The sequence below is a fragment of the Labeo rohita genome, chromosome 19 (genome assembly GCF_022985175.1).
Source record: "Labeo rohita strain BAU-BD-2019 chromosome 19, IGBB_LRoh.1.0, whole genome shotgun sequence".
Taxonomy (NCBI): Eukaryota; Metazoa; Chordata; class Actinopteri; order Cypriniformes; family Cyprinidae; genus Labeo; species Labeo rohita.
This window is the reverse complement of record NC_066887.1, coordinates 8067870-8092790: the sequence shown is the minus strand read 5'-3', so window position 1 is coordinate 8092790 and position 24921 is coordinate 8067870. Positions and strand designations below refer to the sequence as shown.

The following is a 24921-nucleotide window of genomic DNA, read 5'->3' as shown; positions in this document are numbered from 1 at the left end:
CTCTCCCTGAACTCTGTGTATTCTGACTCAAGACAGTTAGGGTATGTAGAAAAACTCCCATCGTATTTTCTCCCTCAACTTCAAAAATCATTTCAAAATCATCCTACATCGCTACAGAAGTACTGACCCAGTCTTTGCAAAGTGAACATGCAAAAAAGATCAAACACCCTTAACAAAAAAGGTAAAACAGCGATATAGGATGATTTTGAAGTTGAGGGAACATGAGATGTGAGTTTTTCAACATACCCTAACTGTATTGGACCATAAAAAACAGAGTTCAGGCAGGGCAAGACAAGATGAGTGTTTGACAGTAAAAAGTATATAAATTGTATTTTTTTAGGAAAATAACTGATTGTTTCGCTAGATAAGATCCTTCTTCCTCAGCTGGGATCATTTACAGCCACATTTGGGATCATTTGATGCTGCATGTAAACTGCGTTTTGGAAGTTCGAACTCGGTTCACCATTGAAATCCATTATATGAAGAAAAATCCTGAAATGTTTTCCTCAAAACACATAACTTCTTTATGACTGAAGAAAGAAAGACATGAATATCTTGGATGACAAGGGGGTGAGTACATTATCTGTAATTTTTTGTTCTGGAAGTGAACTTCTCCTTTGAATGTGAATCAGAATATACATCACAATCAGAGTAGTTTAATTCAGTGCCAGTTATTAACCAAAAACATGCATATAATGACTCTAATGACTCTAATAAATGACTCTAATGAGTCAGTTCTTGTCTTACTCTCAATCAAATGGCTCCTGAACGAATCAGTCTTATAAGTTGGTTGGTTTTACAGAATCAACATACACTCAACCAGTGTTTCCAGAGTCCCGAATGAATGGTGGTTTCAAGCCGGCTCTTTTTTAGGAGTCTAAAACCTAAAGCACAGCCAGTGTGGTCTGATTCCTGAAATGACTCACTGAGTTGGTTCTGTCTAGTGAATCAAACACAGCTTCACATCAAATACAGTTTACAATTTAGAGAGACTAAAATCAGTGTAGCTACTGGTTGTCATTGCGGTAGACATTATGCATTGTATCAACAGTATTTTATAAATATAAAATAAACTTTTTTTGTTTGTTTCATATTTTTGTTCAGTATATAGCAAACCAGTTATTGGATTGCATTTATTCTTTGCCTTTAACAAGACATTAAAAAGTCATAATCCTTCACAAGAATCGTTTGAAATGGCACTTTCCCCTAAAAATATTCATTCATTAAAAGTATTAAACGAATCATTAATGGAACCATTTAGGAAACAGAAGCGTAACCAGAAACATTTAATTTATTACACTTGCCATCTGCAGTTTTAAGGTTCAGAGAACAGGAACACAATGACAGAGATTTAGATCATTCCTCCAACTGTGAATGTGAGCCCATCAAACACAGGAGATCTGGCTGCAGGTCCATTTAAACTCGAATTAGATGTCGAATTGGGCGGTTATCTCAGCATCAATCCCATTTGACTCCCCACTAACCAGTAGACAGTGTGGATATGGCTGTATCTTAAAATGATCCGTGCCTTTAGATCTGAAGAGAGCGATTTAATTGGTCCCATTAAGGCAGCAATGGAGTGCATCAGGTGTCTGAATTACTGGCAGAGACAGTGAAAGGTGGCCCACAGGGACGTCGGCAGCCTGCTGCCAGCTCTTTGTGTATGCAGAGCGAGTGTGGGGTAGAGCTGCTGACCTCCACGTGCTACAGCTTTGCGGGGCTGTGCATGACAGCGGCGAGATTTCTCTCGAGAGGCAGTTTTGCTTCATATTCCCCCAGTCGCCTTCAACCTTGACATTCTTCTCAAAAAGCATGTGCGGATATCCATACTAATTCTGGTGACATGCAGTCTGCTGTGTCGAGATCCTACTACGAGCAGCCCGGGACATGCTACTCAGTTCTCTTAAAGCAAATGCAGAGAAAGACACAACAGAAGGACTGTAAAAGGGAATATTTATCTTTTAGATTTTGACACAGATGGAGGACCTTTGTTCATCTTCGGAACACAAATTAAGATATTTTTTGATGAAATCCAAGCGCTTTCTGACTCTGCATAGACAGCAACACAACTGACACGTTGAAGCCCCAGAAAGGTAGTAAGGACATTGGACACTGATGTCCATGTGACATCAGTGGTTCAACCATAATGTTATGAAGCAACGAGAATACTTTTTTGTGCAAAGAAAACAAAAATAATGTCACATGGACTATTTTAATGATGTCCTTTTAAAAGTAATGCATTATAATTTTGCGTTACTCCCTGAAAAAGTAACTAATTACGTTATTTAATTACCTTTTATGGAAAGTAATGTGTTACGTTACTTTTGCATTACTTTTTGAATCTGGGCAGGGCTTGCTTCTTTGTTTTTAATATAAAACGATTCTAATGTAAAAGCCCTTTTACAACAAAAGTAAAATAAATTCACCTCAGGCTGAAAGAAAAGTACATTTATGCATGAGATCACTCTTCAGCTATGAAAAAATGAAGCACAAATGTTAGTTTATCTGAAGTAATTTTTGCTTATTAGTATGGTTGAATTGCAACATTGAAGGTCAGCAGCAAAGACACTGGTTAATAAAATGGGATTAAATACATAAAGGATATTTGTTTTATTTAACATATTTAATTATTTCAGGGTTGCGTCATATTCTGAGCTGTTTTTATTCATTTTGAGCAATGCTTTTGTGAGTGAGATGAATTAATGCATGTTCACATTTAGTCTAGAATACAGTAACATCATGTTTACTCCCAATTTCCTGACAGGAGACTTGTCAATAAATAAATAGGGAAAAAAGCAACTGGCGTTACTTATTTGAAACAGTAACTGAGATATTTTCTTAGAAATTCAAAAGTAATGCGTTACTTTACTAGTTACTTGAAAAAAGTAATATTATTATGTAACTCGCGTTACCCACCAACACTGGTCCTTACTACATTTCTGGGCCTTGGATGTGTCAGTTGTGTTGCTGTCTATGCAGGGTCAGAAAGCTCTTGGATTGAGTGCCAGCAGTATATTTACTGTATACTGCAAAAATAACAATATGCATTCTGACATGCTGGTACAAGTAAGAAAGCCTGGATTATTTTCACACCAGCATCTCCTTCCTAACCAGCAAGGATTGCTACAAACTTTCATTGACTCTGTGGAAAGGTGCCCCTCCAGAAATATTGGACACCCCTTACATATATCAAAGAGGAAATCAATGGAAAATAGACAAAAATTGTTCATGGCGTATTTATGTATTTAGTTATTTTTTTCCCCCCAGATAATATCACTGGCCTGTCTGGATGGTTGGCAATTGAAGCTCAGCCAGAGGCAGCAGCATCAATATTAGCATACCAATTAGATCAGAATCCCTTTCATAAGAACAAGTGTGAATAATTTTAATAATAAATGAATCATCAAAGTGTTAATTGGCTAAAGAAGAGGCGAGTTAACAACATATGGACAGTATTTCCAGACAGTCACTTACTTATTTACTGTATAGTCTTAAGTAAATTTCAAACGTTTTGTTGAACCATTGCAAGTTTTTTGATTATGTTCTGTCTGTAGAAAATTCTGGTGCACTTTATTATATTTAAAGTATATTTTCCATTTTTTGTATTGATCACTGCAACATTTGATCCTTTGATCTCTGCAAGAGTACTACAATTCTACCAAGTTTCAGAGATGAAAAACACAATTTTAGCAAATCAAGTAGTTTACCATAGAAATATACAGTTGAGGTCAAAAGTTTACATACACCTTGGAGAATCTGCAAGATGTTAATTATTTTACCAAAATAGGAGGAAATACATACAAAATGCATGTTATTGTTTAATTAGTACTGACCTGAATAAGATATTTCACATAAAATACATTTACATATAGTCCATAAGAGAAAATAATAGCTGAATTTATAAAATTGACCATGTTCAAAAGTTTACATTCACTTGATTCTTAATACTGTGTTGTTACCTGAATGATCCTATGTTTTTGGTTTAGTGATAGTCGTTCATTATTCCCTTGTTTGTCTTCTTGAACAATTAAACTGTCTGCTGTTCTTCAGAAAAGTCCTTCTGGTCCCACAAATTCTTTGGGTTTCCAGCATTTTTGTGTATTTTAACCCTTTCCAACAATGACTGTATGATTTTGAGATCCATCCTTTCACACTGAGGACAACTGAATGGCTCGTATGCAACTATTACAGAAGGCTCAAATGCTCAATGATGCTCCAGAAGGAAAAACGATGCATTAAGAGCCAGGGGTGTAAACTTTTGAACAATGTGTACATTTTTCTTATATCACCTCAATATCTTTTTTTTTTTTTTTTTCATTTAGTACAGCCCTTTAAGAAGCTACAGGAGATACTTACATGTTTCCCAGAAGGCAAAATAAGTTCAATTTACCCTGATCTTCAAATTCCAAAAGTTTACACCCCCCAGCTTAATGCATTGAGTTTCCTTTTGGAGCATCAGTGAGCATTTGAACCTTCTGTAATAGTTGCATATGAGTCCCTCAGTTGTCCTCAGTGTGAAAAGATAGATCTCAAAATCATACAGTCATTGTTGGAATGGGTTATAATTTTAAAAAATGCTGAAAATCAAAGAATTTGTGTGACCTTTTTCAGAAAAACAGCTGACGGTTTAACTGTTCAAGAAGACAATCAAGGGACTCATAAACAACTATCACTAAACAAAAAACACCACTGTGGATCATTCTGTAACAACACAGTATTAAGAATCAAGCGTATGTAAACTTTTTAACGGGGTCATTTTTTAAATTTTTTTTAAACTATTATTTTCTCTTGCAGACTATATGTAAACGTCTTCTGTGTGAAATATCTTATTCAGGTCAGTACTAAATACACAATAACATGCATTTTGTATGATCCCTTCTATTTTGCAGATGCAAGTTGTATGCAAACTTGACCTCAACTGTACAATTTTTACCTTCATATCTGTTATAGCACTCCCTATAGGCCAATCTACATTAAAGTTGGTGTGCTTCTTTAGAATCATATGTTGAACTTGCTCATCTAATTTCATGAAGTACTGAGGTCTCTCTTACAAGTTAATTGCTTTTGGGTAAACTGGTCTGGAATTGAGTGCTAGCGCCACCCTGGAGGCTAATCGCCACTCTGCATGCGCCACACATACAGGGGTGTATTTCATCTGTGGCACAACCTCAGGGTACTTGCAGCAGCTGCTAAGCTAATACCAGTTCTCTGATATATAACCAGCGCCTCTGGGTTTTAATGTTGGAGGGAATGTGAAAATCGAAACGGTTTGTGAGAGACAGAAACAGAAAGGTGGCTCGAAACCTCTGCAGCTATTCCATCTCCACTGAGCCTAAAGTGCTTCACTTACAAAAAAAAAATAACTCTTGTTGTTTTAAAAAATGTAGATTCCAGAATCGCTAATCGGCTTTGTGCCAGAATGTCAGAGAAAATATATCGGCGTAAGAATCTGAATTTCCCAAGGCATCTAACGAAAGCGCTATCTCGTGTTCCTGGCTAGAGTTTCATTATTCATTTCCAAGTCTGCTTGATCATGGCCCATGTCACGCCTAACTTTGAGTATCGATGTGATGTAACCGGGCTCGCGCTGTGTTTTTGCAGAAGGAGAAGTTGCAAGATCAGTCAAGAGTGTGCTGGGAATAAACCAAGCAGGAGAAAACAGATATATCGCTGGAGCGATTCTCATCAACTCTCAGGATTAGTGAGAGGCCGAACGTGTTACCAAAGCCACTGAACGTGTAGAAAAATGGCACTCGGCTCGGAGGAAAAACATTGGGTTCGGGGGAAGGTGAGGATGAGAGTTAGAGGAAGCGAAGGATCCGTGTCAGCCCATCAGTCTGGACATACATTATTGAAGACTACAGTCGGGCACACGTAGTCAATCCTCTATGGATCCTGTTTACCACGATGTATCTGCTGTAAGGTGCAGGATTAGTGTGAGCGGTGGCTCGGAGTTTGGAAATGGATGGTGAAGTAGAGATGAAGGTGTGTGGGAGAGAGGAACGAAGCATGTGATTCATAATGTAGTGTACAGCAGAATGTCTAGAATGGTTCAGGATGCATTCAATCCTTACACTGATCTGAAAACAACAACAGAAAGTGACATGAAAACAGACTAAACTGTGACAGGATGAATATGAGGTGCCGTCATAACCCACTTTGATTAAATAAACATGTTTGGAATTAACTTCTGAGGAACAGACAGTCAGAGAAAGAAAAATGTGGATGTATGGGTGTCGTTGGCGGAAAAGGAGGTGGGGAGATGGGTGGGTAGCTAATAAACCAGAGTGGTTGTGCTAAGGGATTGCAAATTCAAAGTGCTCTGTGAAACGGAGAAGGAAAATGAGCCCCACACACTAGCTCTCTTTCTCTCACAGTTTCTCTCTCTTACACGCACATACACAGTCTCTCTCTATAAACCAGCACACTCTCTCTCTCTCCCTCTGTCTCCTGCTGCATCCAACGAACATAACACACGCTCACTCACTGCTGTGATTTCGTTATCGTTTCTTTTGTTTCCGTACTGGATTTTATACCAAGCAGCCACACAGACATCTTCCGTTTTTCGGCGCTAATCGGTTTCCACTCCGAATTCTCCGAATTCTCGTATCGTCTAAAGACGCGCACAGAAGATTCTCGTGGATCGTCTGTAACACTGCGCTTTCCGTAAACAAACATGTAACGTTCATTTCTTTGCGCTATTCGTTCCGGGTTCGGGAGAAGCGTGAGTATAACGAAAAACTCTTTGAGGCAACGACAGATTGTTATTGTTTTTAGCGCTTGCGCTCGTTAACGTTATTACGCGTAAATGTTTAATTTTAACCGGCAGTTGTAGACTGTTTGTAACGTTACGTTAACTTTTAACGTCAGTTGACTTTGCGAGCTTAATGTCGGTTACTTAAAACTTTGAAACTCACATTTAAAAACCGTTCATGTAAACACTCGCTAATGTAAACAATAACGAGACGCTAATAGTTTTAGTTAATTAGCAATCAAAACCACATGCCTTTGAATAGCTATCGATGTTGTGTTTATGTTTTTGTCTTAAGAAAATGTAAACGTGTATTTTAGTGCATTTGAACGTATATTAAAGGTGTAACGTGAGATTTTGAATAAATAATTTCATGATTATTTGTACCGTCCAAAATATTTTTTATGAAAGTTAAATTTAACAGCCTCCAGCTTTGCCCTTCATGTAAAATTACATCAGGAACATAAACTGTGTTGGCACACACTCATGCCCACTATGGCCAAACTATCCTGGCAGCATCACAGCAGAGGACGGCGCTTGCTATCAACTTCCTACTTTATTTTGGCCACCCTTATTTTACTGTTTTCCTGGTCCTGCCCGGTTCTAGGCAAGAAGAAGCTTTACATCGGAGCCCTGTTCCCGATGAGCGGCGGATGGCCCGGCGGCCAGGCTTGTCTCCCTGCTGCCCAAATGGCCCTGGATCTGGTGAACAAGAGAACGGATATTCTTCCGGATTATGAGCTTGAGTTAATCTACTATGACAGTATGGTAAGTGAGCACTGCATGTGAGCCTCTTTAATTACTTTCCATTATGTGAACTGTTTGATAGTATGCAATTGAGTGTGCACCGAACTAGTCATTCCATAAGAGTGTTTACTTGCTGTTGATGTTATTTATTTAACAGTGTGGAGTGTCATTATCAGTTGCTTGCTGAAGATTTGTGTTCACAGGAGGTTTCTGAGCAAATTTACATTTTACTACAGCATATTAGGTCAGCTGTAGTATGCTAATATGGGTTTGGTGGACACTAATGAACATAATGTTCTTTAAATGGGAATTTGCACTTGATTCAGTGTGACTTCATTAAAGCTGCACGGAGGAATGTTTTGACAGCGTTATATTATTCGTCGGTTATGCTGTCACCTGAGGTTTGCTGGCAAAAATCTATTCATACTTTCCGCTTTCCCTGTTCATATCTTTCCGTTTGCTTCACTCTCTCTCTACTTCTCTCCATCTTTCCCACCTGCGTCCCTCCTCCCCCGCACAAGAGATGCCAATGCATACTGCCTCTCTCTCACACGCACGCACACACATATGCAGAGTGCAAGCCAGAGTTTTAGACAGTAAAGACGTACAGATACATGCAGAGCGCAAACAGTTAATTCTCTGTGACTGTTCGGTGTTGCTAAGAGCTTCGCCGTGATTGGTCGGAACGGGTCTGCATTGGAACCCCGCTTCAAAGATACAGGAGAAGGAGGAAAGACTGGGGGTGGAGGTTGGCATGACAACAGTTACCAAGACCACTGCTGTTCAAACAAACACATAAGGCCACAGATTGCTCTGACAAAAGACGGAAAAAACACGGCCCTTTATGATTATTGCATAAACAGAGGCAGATGGATAAATGGGAGAAATTAGCCGGATGGTGTGAGACTATAGACGTACGAAGTGCCGTTCTTCCGTCTGCACTCGGACATATTGAGAGCATCGTTTCTGATCCCCAGCGGTAGGTGGATGTACTCAGGACCCCTGCGGATCCGAATGAATGCATGCGCACAGAAACACGCTCATGCAGAGAACCGCGTCTGATTAGGATTCAGCACCACGGACAGCTACATTTAGAGAGCAGAAAAGCGCTGTGTCATCAGGAGGTGTAAGGCAAGCAGGAACATTTCATCTGAGTTGGGTTTTAGGTATTCAGACTCAGATGTTCCCTCCTGAGCCACAGAAAGAACAGTCTCATTAAACCTGCGCCCAGCGTGGTTCTGGGCCGCTCTGATTGGAGCGGAGGACGGTGCTCTCCGCGGGGCGATGGGGATGGAACGACGGGGACTGGCTTATTAGTATGGACCTGTGCCTGATTTCCCCAGAGCCCCGATGTGAGATCACTTGGCCTTAACATTTGCGCCGTGGGGTCACTAATGTGTTTTTGGGGTTTGTTCATCCACTGATTTGATTGATGGAAGAGACGCTTAAGTCCCCTGTTCTTAGTGTTTTCAGTGCTGTTGAGTCAGTATAAATAAACTGACTCTAGAACAGCTGTCATCGAAATTGGAGTGTGAAATGGACACTTTTTACATTTCCGGGATTCTCAGAAGTGGAAGTTAGGTTTGGAACATTTGTGTAGTTTGGTATATTTGTATAGTCATGAACAGAAACTACAGCAAGTATTTTTACACTCCCATTTACTCTAATACTAAATGAAAACACGTCATCTGTAGGGTCCATAGTTTTAATTTTGTTAGTTTTTTTTTTAACAAGACTGGGCTTGTCTTAAATGCCCTTTTTAGTTTTTGTCATATTTTGTCAACCTATCCTGTTTTTGTTTAGTCACGTTTTAGTTGACTAAAAGGCTGGGAATTTTACCCTAGTTTTAGGCAATGAAAACTTAAATTTTTTAGTCATACTGCATAATGGTTAAACTGATAATCACAGTTATTTTGCTCAAAATTATAATTGTGATTACTAATCATGATTGCTGTCATTTGAGAATTTTCATCAGCACAAATAAGGCGAATATCGACTCATACACATGCTTTATTTTACCTTGTCTAGTTTCCTGATTTATTGTGTTTATCAAATAAATTAACACAGTCTCTACTTTATGAAAACTTGGAAAGGTCAGAAGCTTCTCCCAAAAGCTAAACCATTGAAAATCCTAATATTAAAGGGATAGTTCACCCAAAAATGAACAGTCGGTCATTAATTACTCACCCTCATGTCGTTCCAAACCTGTAAGACCTTTGTTCATCTTCAGAACACAAATTTTGGATATTTTGGATGAAATCCGAGAGCTTTCTGACCCTGTATAGACAGCAATGCAGCTGATATATTTTACGGCCCAGAAAGGTATTAAGGGCATCTATAAAATAGTCCACATCAGAACAACATCAGCGGTTCAACCGTACTGTTATGAAGCAAGAATATTTTTGTGTGCAAAGAAAACAAAAATAACGACTATTCAACAGTTTCTTCTCGTCTGTGTCAGTCTTCGACGCGTGTTCACAAGACTACCATGACACAGGTTTAAAAAATTTGTTATTTTTGTTTTCTTTGCACAAAAATTATTCTCGTAGCTTCATAAAATTATGGTCGAACCACTAATGTCACATTTAATTGATGTTCTTACTACCTTTCTGGGCCTTGAACGTGGTAGTTGTGTTACTGTGCATGTAGGGTCAGAAAGCTCTCGGATTTTATCAAAAATATCTTAATTTGTGCTCCAAAGATGATGAAGGTCTTATTGATTTGGAATGAGGGTGAGTAATTAATGACTGAATTTTCATTTTTGGGTGAACTATCCCAATAATTTCAATAACTCCAAATTGTATTCTTGTTTTTCTATTAAAACAACAACAAAATAAAGACTTTATATTGTTGCTCAGAGGTTAAGCAGAATATCTCAATGGAGATCACTAAACTCCAGCATTTTGTCAAGGATTTCAGTTCATCAGCACTTTTTCCACTGTGTAGAGAGAGACCATATGCATGGTTGCCAGATTGTAAGTTAAGCACTGGGTAGAAAATGTGTCTTTTTTTAGAGAAAAGCTCTGATGGGAAATTTTAACTCTTAAAATCAAGCAACCTCAAGCATAAAAACTTGCAGAGGTCTATATTTTTCTATCTCTTTTATGTTGGACATTTTTAATCTACATTTTAGTTTCAATTTTTTTTTTTCAATGATATTGCATGTTGAGATACAGTTGGTATTTAATGATGTCAGTGTCGTCTTATCTTATTCATGGAAAAAGCTTGTCAATGAATATTTTTTTATCATGGTTTTTGTTAATGAAAGTCTTTGTGGGCATATCGGTAACTTCGATCAAAAGTTTTTCAACTAATGTAATGGCGTTCTGCCACGTTCTATCAGCCAAGAAAGTTATATACAAGGAATGATTTATTCCCATTGATTTGTTAATTCTTGAAGGAGCTTGACGTTATTGATGAGAATGGAGTTGAACTTTATATTTGCTGATTAACTGACTCGTAATTATATGAAAAGTAAAAGACGTAATAAAGTAATACGACTGATTTTGTGGTCCAGGGTCACATTTGAGAAATTTAATCAGAAATACTGGACTTTCACCTATAAGCACAAATACAGAGAATGTCGACTCATACACATGGTTTATTTTACCTTGTCTAGGTAATTTATTTATTAAATTTATTAAATTATGAAAATAATTTCTGCAATCTCTACATTATGAAAACTAGGGAAACTCAAGCTTCTCTCAAAAGCTAAAGCATTGAAAATCCTAGCCCTTAGATTACATCAAAAATGTCTTAATTTGTGTTTCAAAGATGAACGAAGGTCTTACGGGTTTGGAACAACATGAGGGTGAGTAATTAATGACAGAATTTTCATTTTTAGGTGATCTCTTTAATTTAAAAATTCCAAATTGTATTCTTGTTTTTCTATTAAAACAACAACAGCAAATACTTTACGAAACTTTATATCGTGGCACAGAGATTGAGCAGAATATCTCAATGAAGATTGTTAAACTTCAACTTTTTGTGACTTTTTTAGTTCAGCACTTTTTCCACAGTGTAGACAGAGATCATGCGCATGGTTGCGAGATTTTAAAGGGGTCATCAGATGCTAAGTTCACTTTTACATGTTGTTTGAACATTAATGTGTGTTGGCAGTGTATGTACAAATCTACCCTATAACGATAAAAAATCTATGCAGTGGTTTTTAATTAATCTGTAAAAATAATATTTCCTTTTTCAAATCGAGCCGTTCTCAGATGCCTGTCGGTGTGCCGTCACACCAACAGAGGCCGCTCCCATGATAGCTGATTGACATGAGCGTCTTACCTCAGATCAGTTGTAACAGTCCAACCTCCATGTTTTGATGCTGGAGCAGGGATGTAAGTTAGACAAGAATATCTCCGACTGAGCGATTGAGGTGTTGTGTTCATAGATGTAATAATGAACATAGTGGTCGTCATTTACTCCCGATATCTGAGCCGCTGAAGATGCAGTAGATTACGTTTGTTTGTGAAGGGAATACGCCTCCTGATCTACATATATCCGTCTATGTTCGCGCGAATGATTCTTAATCCAGCTTCACTAACAGCAGAAGTAAGTATAAGGGGTTTTTTATGAATCTTTGCAATCGCCTTTCCTAATAATGTACTAGTTAGCAAGTTTAGTGGCTAAACGCAGCTAAATGCGGCTAAAGTAAACATGCTCGTCACTCCACAGAGAGAAGAGAGGGGCGGGGCGAGCAGAGCTCATTTGCATTTAAAGCAGCCTCAGCCAGAACAGGATGATTTTTGCAGAGCTTATTTTGACAAGGTAAAAAGGGTGTTGTTTTACTCAACCATTGAGAATTTTTAACCAAAGCATATTATAGACTTTTCATTTAGACCCTAAAGAATCATATCAACTTGTGAAAAATAGGCATCCGATGACCCCTTTAAGTAAAACACTGGGCAGAATTTTTCACATCTGGCAACCTTAAGCATGAATACTCATGGAAGTCTATATTTTTTCTTCTCCTTCATGTTGAAGAAAATAAGAGATTTTAGATATGGAGGATGTAATTTTTAATTACATTTTAGTCTTAACGTTTTCTTCAATGATATTGTATGTTAAGATAGTTACAGTTAGTGTTTAAATGATCTGATTTGTCTGACTCATGGAAAAAGGTTGTCAGTGAATATTTGTGAAATAGGATGGGCAATACTGGCATTACATGTTACTCAAGGCGACATGTAATGTATTCAAAGTATATATTTTATTGGTTTATCCATTCCCAAACGAACACGACTTTTTGCTACTGTGTGAGTTGCAAGAATACTATGTTGTTTAGTATCCTGATCATTTTATGTGCTTTTAATTAGGCAATTAAGTTTCCTAAAGAGTGTGTCATTAAACTAATTTTGCAATCCTTTCTTGTCCTCCAACACACAAGAATGAGTGTATTGAGACAAGATTTTTAATAACGTCTCTGAATTAAATTTGTTTATTGATAAGCTTTAGTGAATTTAGTAAAGCAATCCTAGTACCTATATTCTCTTATACTAATATTTGCTGCACTTCTATTCTACAGTACCCATGGCAAAGAAAAATGTTTTAGCTGACTGTCTTTCCATTGTGTTGTCTTCACTGTGACTGCATGCAGAAACAAACATACAGACCAGCGAGTGTGGTACGATTTAAGAACAAATGAATGTTATAAGTCACTTCTTTTAATGAATCGGTCAAAAAGACTAATGAAATCAGACACAAGTTTGCATCACTCTAATGAACTGAATCTGCTGAATCCATCCGAGCAGTTAACATTTGACTCACTTACTAATTGGATGTTTGTATAATGTTAATTAATAATTATACACTGCTGTTCAAAAGCATGAGGTTGGCAAAATATTATGTTACTTTTGAAATAAGTCTGCATTTATAAGACTGCATTTAATTCACAAAATCAGTAATATTGTTCAATAATTGTTTTCTATTTGAATATATTTTAAAATGTAATATTGAATGTTTAGCATCATTACTAGAGTCTTCAGTGTAACACGATCCTTCAGAAATCATCTAATATGCTGATATAATATGCTGACACTTTTGGAAGGAGCAAAAGGTATTTTATTTTTTTAAAAAGTCTATTTAGTTAGTACCTTACACGATCAGTCAAAAATCAGAATTCAGTTCTTGTAGTTGTTTTGATTCAGTGGGACCCAGGTGCGTTTAAAGAGTGAGACTCACGCATGGCTTCCCTCAGGGTTGAAAAGTCAGGACAGGGAGGAGATTTAGAGCCCCAACAAAGTCTCCATTCTGGGGATATGATTCTGCTGACAACCCCGAGGGAGTCTGGAGAGAGTCTGCGGCACGACTCTCTCTGGAGGACATAGCCTACCTTATGCCTGAACACATTATGTACAATCATTCTCATTTTATTTACTTTATTAAAAAGAGTGTGTAGGCATGTGTCCACAATAGAGAAACTCTCTAGTCTAACTATGTGGGGTGTCACATTAATTTCTTTCTTTTCACAGGAAATCATTGTAATTCTGAAAAGAAAAGCAGTTTCACGCTAAAATGCTTCTTTTGTTGCAATTGAAATAATTGGAGTAATTTAGCAGCATTTTCAGAAGAAATTAAAAGCTTCGGGAGACACAGAAATAGAGATGTGTCGGGAAAAGGACGCCAGTAAGTAAAGAGCAGTCAGCCGCTACAGGGGTCTGCCAATTGAATTTACGTGATTGCACCAATCAAGCCTTGAATCATTTTAATCGCATGTTTGTTTTTATTCTTCTTAGGTTTTGCTCCTGTTTAAGCTTTTCTTTGTTCCCAAAACAACAGCAGCAAAAGCCCAGCTTTAGAAATGCTGGCTGTGCTCAAGGCCACTGGCTGAAACTCAGTTTGCTCTCAACACATGATCAATTGTGGCTTTAACCTACTATTATCATTTAAATGAGATATTGATTTCTCATTGACAGTAATTTTAAGACAAATGGGGGAAAAAAGATGCTGATTGTCAGCGTCGGGTTAAAGACTGATGAGAGTACATGTCTAGCAAACAAACATTGTTTTTTGGTGTATATATAAGCAAATGCATGTGTCCTTGGAGGACTCCAGCTGTCCTCTGTATGTGTTTATTGCGTTATCTGTCTCTGCTCCTCTCTGTTCTGCTTTCCCATGCATATTTATCTCTACGTATGTGATTCAGTATGAAATGAAGAAGTCTCTCCATATACTGGAGCAGTGAATGTATATAGAGTGTGAAATGTGTGCTTTTTTTGTCGAGGTGTGCAGTTTTGAGCGTGTTTTGAGTGACAGGATGCCTCATGAATAGTGACAGCTGTGCTTCAAATCTGAATATAGATTATATATTTAAAGTTGTTTTTCTCTCTGCTCTCAGTGTGATCCAGGTGAGGCCACAAAGCTGCTGTATGACCTGCTGTACACAGAGCCCATAAAGATCGTCCTGATGCCGGGCTGCAGCTCTGTGTCCACGCTGGTGGCCGAGGCCGCGCGCATGTGGAACCTCATAGTGGTGAGTTCTCTTCTTCATCAGATCTCGCTTTAAATGTTCACAGATGAGAAAAACTCATTTCAGATGGGCAAGTGAAAATTTGACTTGATATAGTTTATACAGTACCTGTAGGAACTGTAGAAATGAGGTGGTTCTGCCTATTAGTTATATATCAGGGAAGCAAAAACTTCCCGAAGAGGCCTAGAGAAGGCTGTGAATTCACAGATTTCAATAAGGATTGTTTGTTGAAAGAATGTAGCGAAAAACACAAGAGTTATGAAATTAACACCCTATTTTGCACCCAGAGGGTTGAGACAGTTATAGCATGTCTCACTTTTTTAATTATTTTGGGAAATGTTGGTTTCAGAGTTTCTTTTTATTTAGAATATGTGTTTCTTCATTATTTGAACTGTTGAAGACTATGTGAATGCATGCATAAATATATACAATTATATCTAAGTATATACACTACTGTTCAAAAGTTTGGGGTTAGTAAGATGTTCTTTTTAGTGAAAAAACAAACAAACAAACAAACAACAACAACAGCTGTATACTACTATTCAGTAGGATGAATTAACTTGGTCAAAACACAGTAAAGACAAAAAAATCAGTTTCAAATAATGTTACAAAAAATTTATTTTAAATAAATGTTCTTTTCAAACTTTTTAGTCATCAAAGAATCTGGAAAACAAAACATTAAAACATTTTTCTGCAAACATATTAAGTAGCACAACTGTTGTCAATATTAATAAGAAGAAATGTCTCTTGGGCAGCAGATAATCATATTACAATGATTTCTGAAGGATCATGTGAGACTTAAGACTGGAGTCAAAAAATCAGCTTTGCATTAAAGGAATAAATTATATTTTAAAATATACACTACCATATCAGTTTTTTTGTTAAAGAAGTCTCTTCTGCTCACCAAGCCTGCATTTATTTGGTCCAAAGTAGGGCAAAAACAGTAAAATTCTGAAATATTTTTACTATTTAAAATAACTTTTCTTTTTGAATATATTTTAAAATGTAATTTATTCCTGTGATTTCAAAGCTGAAGTTTTAGCATCATTATTCCAGTCACATGATCCTTCAGAAATCATTCTAATATTCTGATTTATTTGTCAGTATATTAGAGAATGATTTCTGAAGGATCATGTGACACTGAAGAATGGAGTAATGATGCTGAAAACTTAGCTTTGATCACAGGAATAAGATTTTTAGTTGTAATTTGTATTTTTGTATTTTGGATCAAATAAATGCAGTCTTGAAGAGCAAAAGAGATTCTTTAAAAAACATTAAAAATCTTTTGAAAAACTTTTGACTGGTAGTGTTTTAAAATTTAAAATGTGTTATTTAAATTGTAATAATTTTTAACAATATAATAAATCCAGTATTGGTGAGCAAAGGAGAAGACTTAAACATCTTTAAAAAAAAAGTTAGTACTGTTAGTAAAATCAAAACTAGGGTTGTCAATTGATTAAGCTTTTTAATCAAATGAATTACATAATTTTCTGTTTAATTTATTGAATTAATTGCATAGGCTATATCAATATTTACAGAGAATACATTCAAAAACATAAGCCAGTCACTGACAGTCCACAGCAATTTATTTAGTTTGTCAGTCTTTCTGAGGTAAAGAGGTTGATCAGAAAGGATGTGAATGATTTATATGTAATTCCAATCCAATCCAATAAATAATCTCACTAAATTTACATGTGAACATACCTGTAGTCACCTGTGTTTGGTTTTTATGGCTTCTGTATGACTCTGTTCATCACAAACTGAACTATCCAACAGGTTTCACTGCTGAAAACGTTATACCACAGCAAAGATGAGCTACCTAAATGCATTCCCATTTCAGAACATGCGGCACTTCGTTCAAATACCCGAAATCAGGGAAATGGCTTCCAGACATTTTGGATCAGATATTTATGTCATTTTATTTCGCTTTTGGCTCGTCTTTGAAGTGCACTCCCACTGCCTCATCTTCATCTTTTTTTTTGAGAATCAGTCTTTTTATTTTTCATGTTCTGCTCTATTTTTATATCTGTTGAGAGCTTTTTCTCTTCACATATGAGTTTTGACCTATATATCCCCCCGCTGGCCTTGAAACCCTCCCTTTTTCCACCCCCTCAGCAGACCTGTCACTCAACAACATCTCAACCCATCTGGGAATGACATTGAGTTATTGGCAAAATAGCTAAAAACCCTCTGCCGTCATCTGATTTAACTGACTGATTTCAGTGCTGTGTTTAAAACAGGAAAGGTTACAATTTAAACCCCTTTTTTTCTTTCCTTTTACACCTCTGTTTTGGATTTTAACTTTTTATCACAGGCTGACTCGCACACTATTCCCCATGTTAAATAAAGCTGTTGTGAGTGAACTGTGATCAACCCAGCAGGAGATAATTTAGCCCCTTGGGTACTGGTATTCCTACGGGTGAATTTATCGCACATTTTTCTTCACTAGCTTGTTTCTAATTTTCCTTCGAAGGTCTCAGTGTCTGTACAGTGGAGATGTGTGAATGTATTTCTATTGCTCGTTTCTCATGACCATTGATATTTGCTTGCAGTTGTCCTACGGATCCAGTTCACCAGCACTCTCCAACCGTCAGCGATTCCCCACCTTCTTCCGCACGCACCCCTCAGCCACATTGCACAACCCCACCCGAGTGCAACTCTTCCAGAAGTGGAAGTGGACCAAGATCGCCACCATCCAGCAGACCACTGAAGTCTTCACTTCTGTAAGTGACATGTTCACAAGTACAGGTGTTTTAAAAGCAATAATCGTGCAACTTAAACTTTTTGATCAGTGTTTAGGAGATGGTGTGACACTGTGTCTAGCTGTGTATTGTGTTGGTCACATGTTTATTGTCCCTTGAGCTGGGTATATCCCTGCCCACTCTGAAATCTCATTGGTCCAAAGTCCTGCTCTGCACAGTTATGTATCAAAGTGCTATTAAAGCATGAAATGACATTCAAAACCCAATTAACTTCTATAATGTGACTTACTTAAAAAGTGACTGTATTTCCAAGTGAGCCAGACTATTCAGTGAGGAAAAATGTAGGCCCCACTTAATTTTATCTAGTGCAAATTCACTGGATCATGTCAGGTCGGTATTTCATACCTGAGTTTGCATTTAGTATTGTGGTTGAAAAAATAAGCAGCCTTTATGATGTCAGCAAAAAAAGGAAATTGCTTCAGAGTTGGATTATTACATTTTGATGTAACATTATGAATACTTTTCCTCTTTGAAAACGATTCACCCTGTTTCTTATTGCAAAATCAGTTTGCATCGATCTTGACCAAAAATAAGATGTTTTAGTTGGCTAAACAGTTTAGTAAATGTTAAAACAGTTTTATGAATCATAATGTATTAAAGTAATACTACACAATATATAAAATAAGCAAATATTAAATAAATCTAATTGTAGCATCTATAAATTAATATCGGCAGTGGAGCAGTGTTCTTGGGCATCATGGATGCATTCGCTCTCTGTTTCATCCGTAACTCCCTGAAACTTTTTCCAAACAGCTTTTCAAGGCTTCTGATCATATTTCACAGCTGCCACCTTATTTACGTGACCTCCACTGAAATGAAATGCTTTCATTGCATGGAAACTTCCACGTTATTTTCTCTAAGATAAAATGTTTACTTGTATCATTGTTCAGCTGGTGACTTTTTGTGCACAAAACGTTGAAGTTTAGAGTCATCTAGTTGATATTGCTTCTCTGTTTATAATCATACAGTATGTGGCCATGTAGCTTGCAGCCTTTTTCCTGACTAAGATTAAGGGAAGCTGTCACTAATTTTACATTTACAGGCCAAAAGTATCTGCACCATTGTAATTCTGTTAGAAAATGCAACACTTCTCTCAGAAAAATGTTCCAATTTTTCCAAAAAAAAAACAGAATAAAAGTCAAATTTGATAATTTCACACAGAACTGAAAAATGGCCTGGACAAAATTTTTGGCACCTTTTTAAAATTGTAAGAAATAATTGCTTTTCAAGCATGTGATGCTCCTCTAATTTGTATTTAGACACATCTGTGGAAAGTAACAGGTGTGGGCAATATAGTAATCACATTTGCAACCAGTTAAAATGGAGAAAAGTTTACTCAACATTTGTGTTGTGTGTCACACTGAGCATGGAGAAAAGAAAGAAGTGTGAAAAGTGCTTTGCTGCTTCTGGCACTGGATGCCTTGACTGTGTGAACAGTATCATGAAATCTGATGATTACTAAAGAATTGTGGGGTGCAACGTAGTGGCCAGTGTCAGAAAGCTGCGTTTCCACCAGAGGTCAAGGGTCTTCCAGCAGGACAATGACCTGAAACACACTTCAAAAAGCACTCAGAAATGGTTACAAACAAAAAGCTAGAGAGTTCTGAAATGGCCAGGCAATGAGTCCAGATCTGAATCCCATAGAACACCTGTGGAGAGATCTCAAAACAGCAGTTGGGAGAAGACATCCTTCAAGTCTGAATGACCTGGAGCAGTTTGCAAAAGAAGAGTGGTCCAAAATTCCAGTAGAGAGGTGTAAGAAACTCATTCATGGTTACAGGAAGCGATTGATTTCAGTTATTTTTTCCAAAGTGGGTAATACCAAATATTAAGTTAATGGTGCCAATAATTTTGTCCAGTTCATTTTTTGGGTTCTGTGTGGAATTGTATCAGATTTGACTTTTCTTCTGTTTTTTGTGTTGTTCCAATGCAAACAAAAAATAAACATGTCAGTACCAAAACATTTGCAACTGCAACAATTTTCTGAGAAGGGTTGCATTTTCTGACAGAATTGCAGTGGTGCCGATATTTTTGGAGATGACTGTACATTTACATTTAATCATTTCCCTAGTAAAAAAGTAATATTTAAAAAAAACTTTTATTTCATACTTAGTTCAAATCTATTACCATACTACTACTACTTGTGCACAATGCACATTTCTTAATATTAAGCCTAAAATTTCTTTCAGTATCACTACTGATGAGGATTGCATGATTTCTGACTAATATTGGTCTTTAAATGCAAGATATTTAAAGTGTATCTGAAGTATACTTGCAATAGTTCCACTTTAGCACAAATGGAATACACTTCAGTATATCTTTAGTTGGACTTCAGTACTACTTCTGCACAATTAAAGTGCATTAAGTACAAAATTAGTTGTCCAGTTTAGCAGACTTTAAATATACCAGTTTAGTATACCAAAAGTACAATTGCAGTGTATTTTTATTAAGTACATAAATATGTAAATGTATTTGTATTATACTTAGCTTAAAATAAATGTATTTCAAATACATTTTAGTATTTATTTTTTTCACTATGGTTAGCAGTTGCTTTTATCCAAAGCGACTTACAGATGAGGTAATAAGGTAATGACTTACAAATTTTACCCTTTTAAAACATATTTAAGCATGAATAACATACTTAAAAATTCTGTCATTAATTACTCACTCTCATGTCGTTCCAAACCCTTAAGGACTTCATCTTCGTAACACAAATGAAGATATTTTTGATGAAATCCGAGTGCTTTCTTACCCTGCATTTACAGCAACATAACTACTACGTTCAAGGCCAGGAAAGGTAGTTAGGACATTGTTAAAATCAATGGTTTAACCATAATGTTAAGAAGCTGTAAGAATACTTTTTGTGTGCAAAGAAAACAAAAATAATGATTTATTTCAACAATTTCTTCTCTTCCCTGTCAGTCGGCATGTATTCATACGGCAAAGACTTACACAGAAGAGAAGAAATAGTTGACTAAAATCTTTATTTTTGTTTTCTTTGCACACAGAAAGTATTTGCATAGCTTTATAACATTACGATTGAACCACTGATGTCACATGGACTATTTTAACAATGTCCTTACTACCTTTCTGGGCCTGGAACGTCTTTGCAGGGTCTTAAAGCTCTTGGATTTCATCAAAAATGAACAATTTATTTTTCGAAAAATGAACAAAGGTCTTATGGATTTGAAACGACATGAGGGTGAGTAATTAATGACAGAATTTTCATTTTTGGGTGAACTATCTCTTTAAAAGACCCGCTGTGGGGGTTTAACAATATACATGTATCATATAAACAAATATGGAATTGAATGAATGTTAAAAAAAAAATTTGTGATTGAATCAGATCAATGAAATTGTGTATCAAATCAAATTAAATCACTCTAAATGTGCAAAAACACTTTTTGAATCAAATTGAAACCCATCTCACATGTCACCCAACTCACTGCCCTACATTTTCTTTTTACAAGAAAGAATCTGTTTTCATTCATGTTAACATCTTGGTTAGATTTTTTTCCTTCTAGCGTGGACAGGCACATTTCTTGTAAAACACTATGCTGTGAATGTCTGATGCCTTGTGCAGCTCAGAGAAGCTGTGTTTACGTAACTGAGGGTTTGAGAAGCGCATGCTTTACTTCAGGGTATAGCATATAGTTGTTATGTATGCTATGTAGGTAAAAATGTATCTGTATGCTGTAGAAGACAATATCTGGGATATGGGATTGTGGGCTGTAGCTGATGTAAGCTTGGCTCCGTTCCTTTGTTTCCTTCTGCTCTCTGCTGCCTGAGGTTATACAGACTGTATTAAAATTTACACGCTTGTTTTATTGGTACACCCAGAATGGTAAACAGTAAACAAGTCCTAACAAAAGAAATTAAATCTGCCAGTCTCTTTCTAATTTTCTTTCTTCCCTCATTTTCTTTCTGCATGCCTGTCTTATCTCTGCCTTTCTGTCGCAATAATATTCTTTCCAGTCTCTTGCTTTTTCTACCCGGCATCACCTCCCGTCTATCTGCAGATGCTTTTCTTGTCTCCGTGCTCTTAGTTTCCCTCCCTCTCTTTCGCTGTTCTCCTTTAATCTCATTCTCTCGCTCTCTTTCTCTCAGACTCTGGATGATCTAGAACAGAGGGTGAAGGAGGCAGGCATTGAGATCAGCGTGAGGCAAAGTTTCCTCACGGATCCTGCTGTGGCCGTCAAGAACCTCAAGGTGCTTTCACTTTCACTCATTTCATTTATGACCTCGCTGCCATGGCGGTGTACAGGTGTTGCCGTCAGTGCCGCGTCAGAGAAATCAGATCAGCACTGTTCTTAACAACATCTCACGATTCTCAGACAGATGCCAAACACACATAGTGTGTCTAAAAGACACTTTATTTTCAGTAATATCATCAGTTTGACGGCACTAACACTATCGGAAGGCAACAAAAAAACTGAATTGACCTGAATAATGACACATCTATTTCTGCTGCTTTATAGCTGAATCTAATTTGTTCAAAACTGATGAAACATCGACTGTTATTGAACTGAATCGAATAAACATTGATCTGACCTGAGCTGAATAACAACACTTCTGTCTTCGGTAGAGCTGCTTATCGTTGAATAGAAGTTGTTTCTTGATCACTGAAATCTCATCAAAACACATCCAGATCACATTTCACCACAAAATCAGATGAATACAATGAAATTGTATTAAAGCATAATTTAGGTCCTATCTATCTATCTATCTATCTATCTATCTATCTATCTATCTATCTATCTATCTATCTATCTATCTATCTGTCTATCTATCTATCTATCTATCTATCTATCTATCTATTACTCTGGCATTACAGTATTATAATAACACTATAATACAATGATTTTTAATATAAATAAAACAGAAATTATTCCCCAATAAATATTAACAAAAACACCGAAACATATAAACCTATAACCCCAACATCTTCAAAAAAACAAATACATAAATAAATACATTAATTAATTAATTAATAAATAATAATAATAAATATATAAATAATAAATAAATACATAAAAATAAAAAAGAAAAGTTATAGTAATAAGTAATAAATAGGTAAACAAAAAAGTGATTAAGTGATGTATTTTATTTAAACACAACACAACATATAGTGCTGTTACAAAATGTTTTTTCTTTATTTATTTAATTTCTATTACTGTTTTATGACAGTATTATTATAATACCATAATACAGTGATTTTTAAATAAACAAGACAGAAATGATTCCCAAATTAACATGAGCAAAAACACATAAACTTGTAAACCTATAACCCCACCCTCTTAAAAAATATATAAAATTTAAAAAATAAAAATAAAAAGTTATATTTAAAATACATGTTTTTTTTAATTAATAAATTCATATTCATTAATATTATTTTTTAAGATCACCATAGTATAATTTCATGAAGTTATTTTATTTTAATTTAAACACAACACAACATAAAGTATAGTACTGTAACAGAATGTTTTTATATTATTTATATTATTTTATTTATGTATTTGTTTTCTTTTAATTTTGAAGATTCCCCCCAAAACAGGCACACACACATTTTTTGCTATCTCTGGGTCTGTCATGCCAAAGGACATCATTTAAGTCCTGAAGTAAAATATAAAAATGTGGGGATCTGAGCTCGTTTTTGAGAAGTATCATTTTAATTGGAACATGGGTCAGATGATCTGTTCCCCCCCAATCCTACCACCTCCCCCATCCTGCTCTCTCCAGTGACGGCTGGGCCCCTGGCTGCCTGTTTAGCAAAGGCCTGCCATGTGTGCCGCCCTAGTTTTGGTGCACAAGATTAATGGAGTACCACCAGAGGAACCATGGTAACCTGAAATATAGCACACCGCTGAGAGGGGAAAGTAGCACTGATTGGACTGCTTGTCCAAACCAAAATTACAGCAGCGTTATGCATAGCAACACTCTCGAATACTCAAAGGAACCTCCCTCTGATGCTAATTCACTGACTTTTGCAAATTGTTGCATTCACTGCTTTGTTCTAATCATCAGTTCTCACTCTGCTCCTACAGAGGCAAGATGCTCGCATCATCGTGGGCCTGTTTTACGAAACAGAAGCCAGGAAAGTGTTTTGTGAGGTTGGTAATCAGCCGTCAAGCTGAGCATTATTAATCTTTGTCAATGTCAAAGGGGGATCATGGTGTTTCTGTTCATTTTTCATTCTTGGCTCAAGTCGTTTCCTAACCTGACATGTTTCACACAACCCAACTGCAGGTCTATAAGGAGAGGCTGTATGGGAAAAAGTATGTGTGGTTTCTGATTGGCTGGTACGCTGACAACTGGTTCAAGATCAAAGACCCATCCATCAACTGCACTGTGGAGCAGATGACAGAAGCTGTGGAGGGTCATGTGACCACTGAGATAGTCATGCTCAATCCAGAGACGGTGCGAGGGGCCTCTAACCTGGTGAGTGAGCATGAATAATCTTTATTTCCTGAGTCCTGTTTAAAAGAATTGCTCAGTTTGTGCTAGGCTAGGCCCAGACCATGCTGCATTTGTGCTGTAAACTTAAATGGTATCTCAATTCATGAAGCTGTTATTTAGACTTTTTTTTTCTTTGTGCCTTTTGCATTTTAAAAAATCGGTCACACTTTATTTTAAGGTCCAGTTCTTGCTATTACAAACCATTAACTATGGCTTTTATTTTAATAAACTCCTAATTTGCTGCTTATTAACAGTTAGTAAGGTAGCTGTAGAATTCAGGTATTGGGTAGGATTAGGGATGTAGAATATGGTCATGCAGAATAGGTGCTTTATAAGTACTAATAAACAGCCAATAGGTTAATAATAGGCATGCTAATAAGTAACTAGTTAATAGTGAGAATTGTGTCCTATACTGAAGTGTTACCAAAAAATCCATAGGCTCATGCTGAAGGAGGAACCTATGGAAGCTTGTTTTTTGCCACTGAATAAAAGTCTTTCTATCTCACAATTCTGGCTTTTTTCGTTTCACAACTGCAGTTTTACATCTGGCATCTTTTTTTCTTATAATTGTAAGATATAAAATTAAGTCAGAATTGTGAGTTTATATTATATATTTGCAAATATATCTGTCAATTCTAACTTTATAAAGTTATGAAGTCAGAATTGTGAGATATAAACTTGCAAGATATAAACTTGCAGTTGCTAATTATAAAGTCAGAATTGTGAGTTTT

The 24921-nt window shown here is 36.5% G+C and overlaps 1 protein-coding gene across 3 annotated transcripts in view; it reads left to right on the top strand.

The window, feature by feature from the left end:
* Positions 1 to 24921, top strand: part of gabbr1b (gamma-aminobutyric acid (GABA) B receptor, 1b) — a 180222-nt gene that overhangs the window by 97503 nt on the left and 57798 nt on the right. For 2 of the 3 annotated variants that reach the window (XM_051136850.1, XM_051136848.1), the window contains exons 7-12: positions 7359 to 7519; positions 14841 to 14975; positions 17525 to 17695; positions 21842 to 21943; positions 23779 to 23844; positions 23981 to 24172. In XM_051136850.1, the coding sequence (XP_050992807.1) occupies positions 7359 to 7519; positions 14841 to 14975; positions 17525 to 17695; positions 21842 to 21943; positions 23779 to 23844; positions 23981 to 24172 (827 nt within the window). The remainder of the gene's footprint in view (positions 1 to 7358; positions 7520 to 14840; positions 14976 to 17524; positions 17696 to 21841; positions 21944 to 23778; positions 23845 to 23980; positions 24173 to 24921) is intronic. The other variant, XM_051136851.1, reaches the window with a different exon arrangement.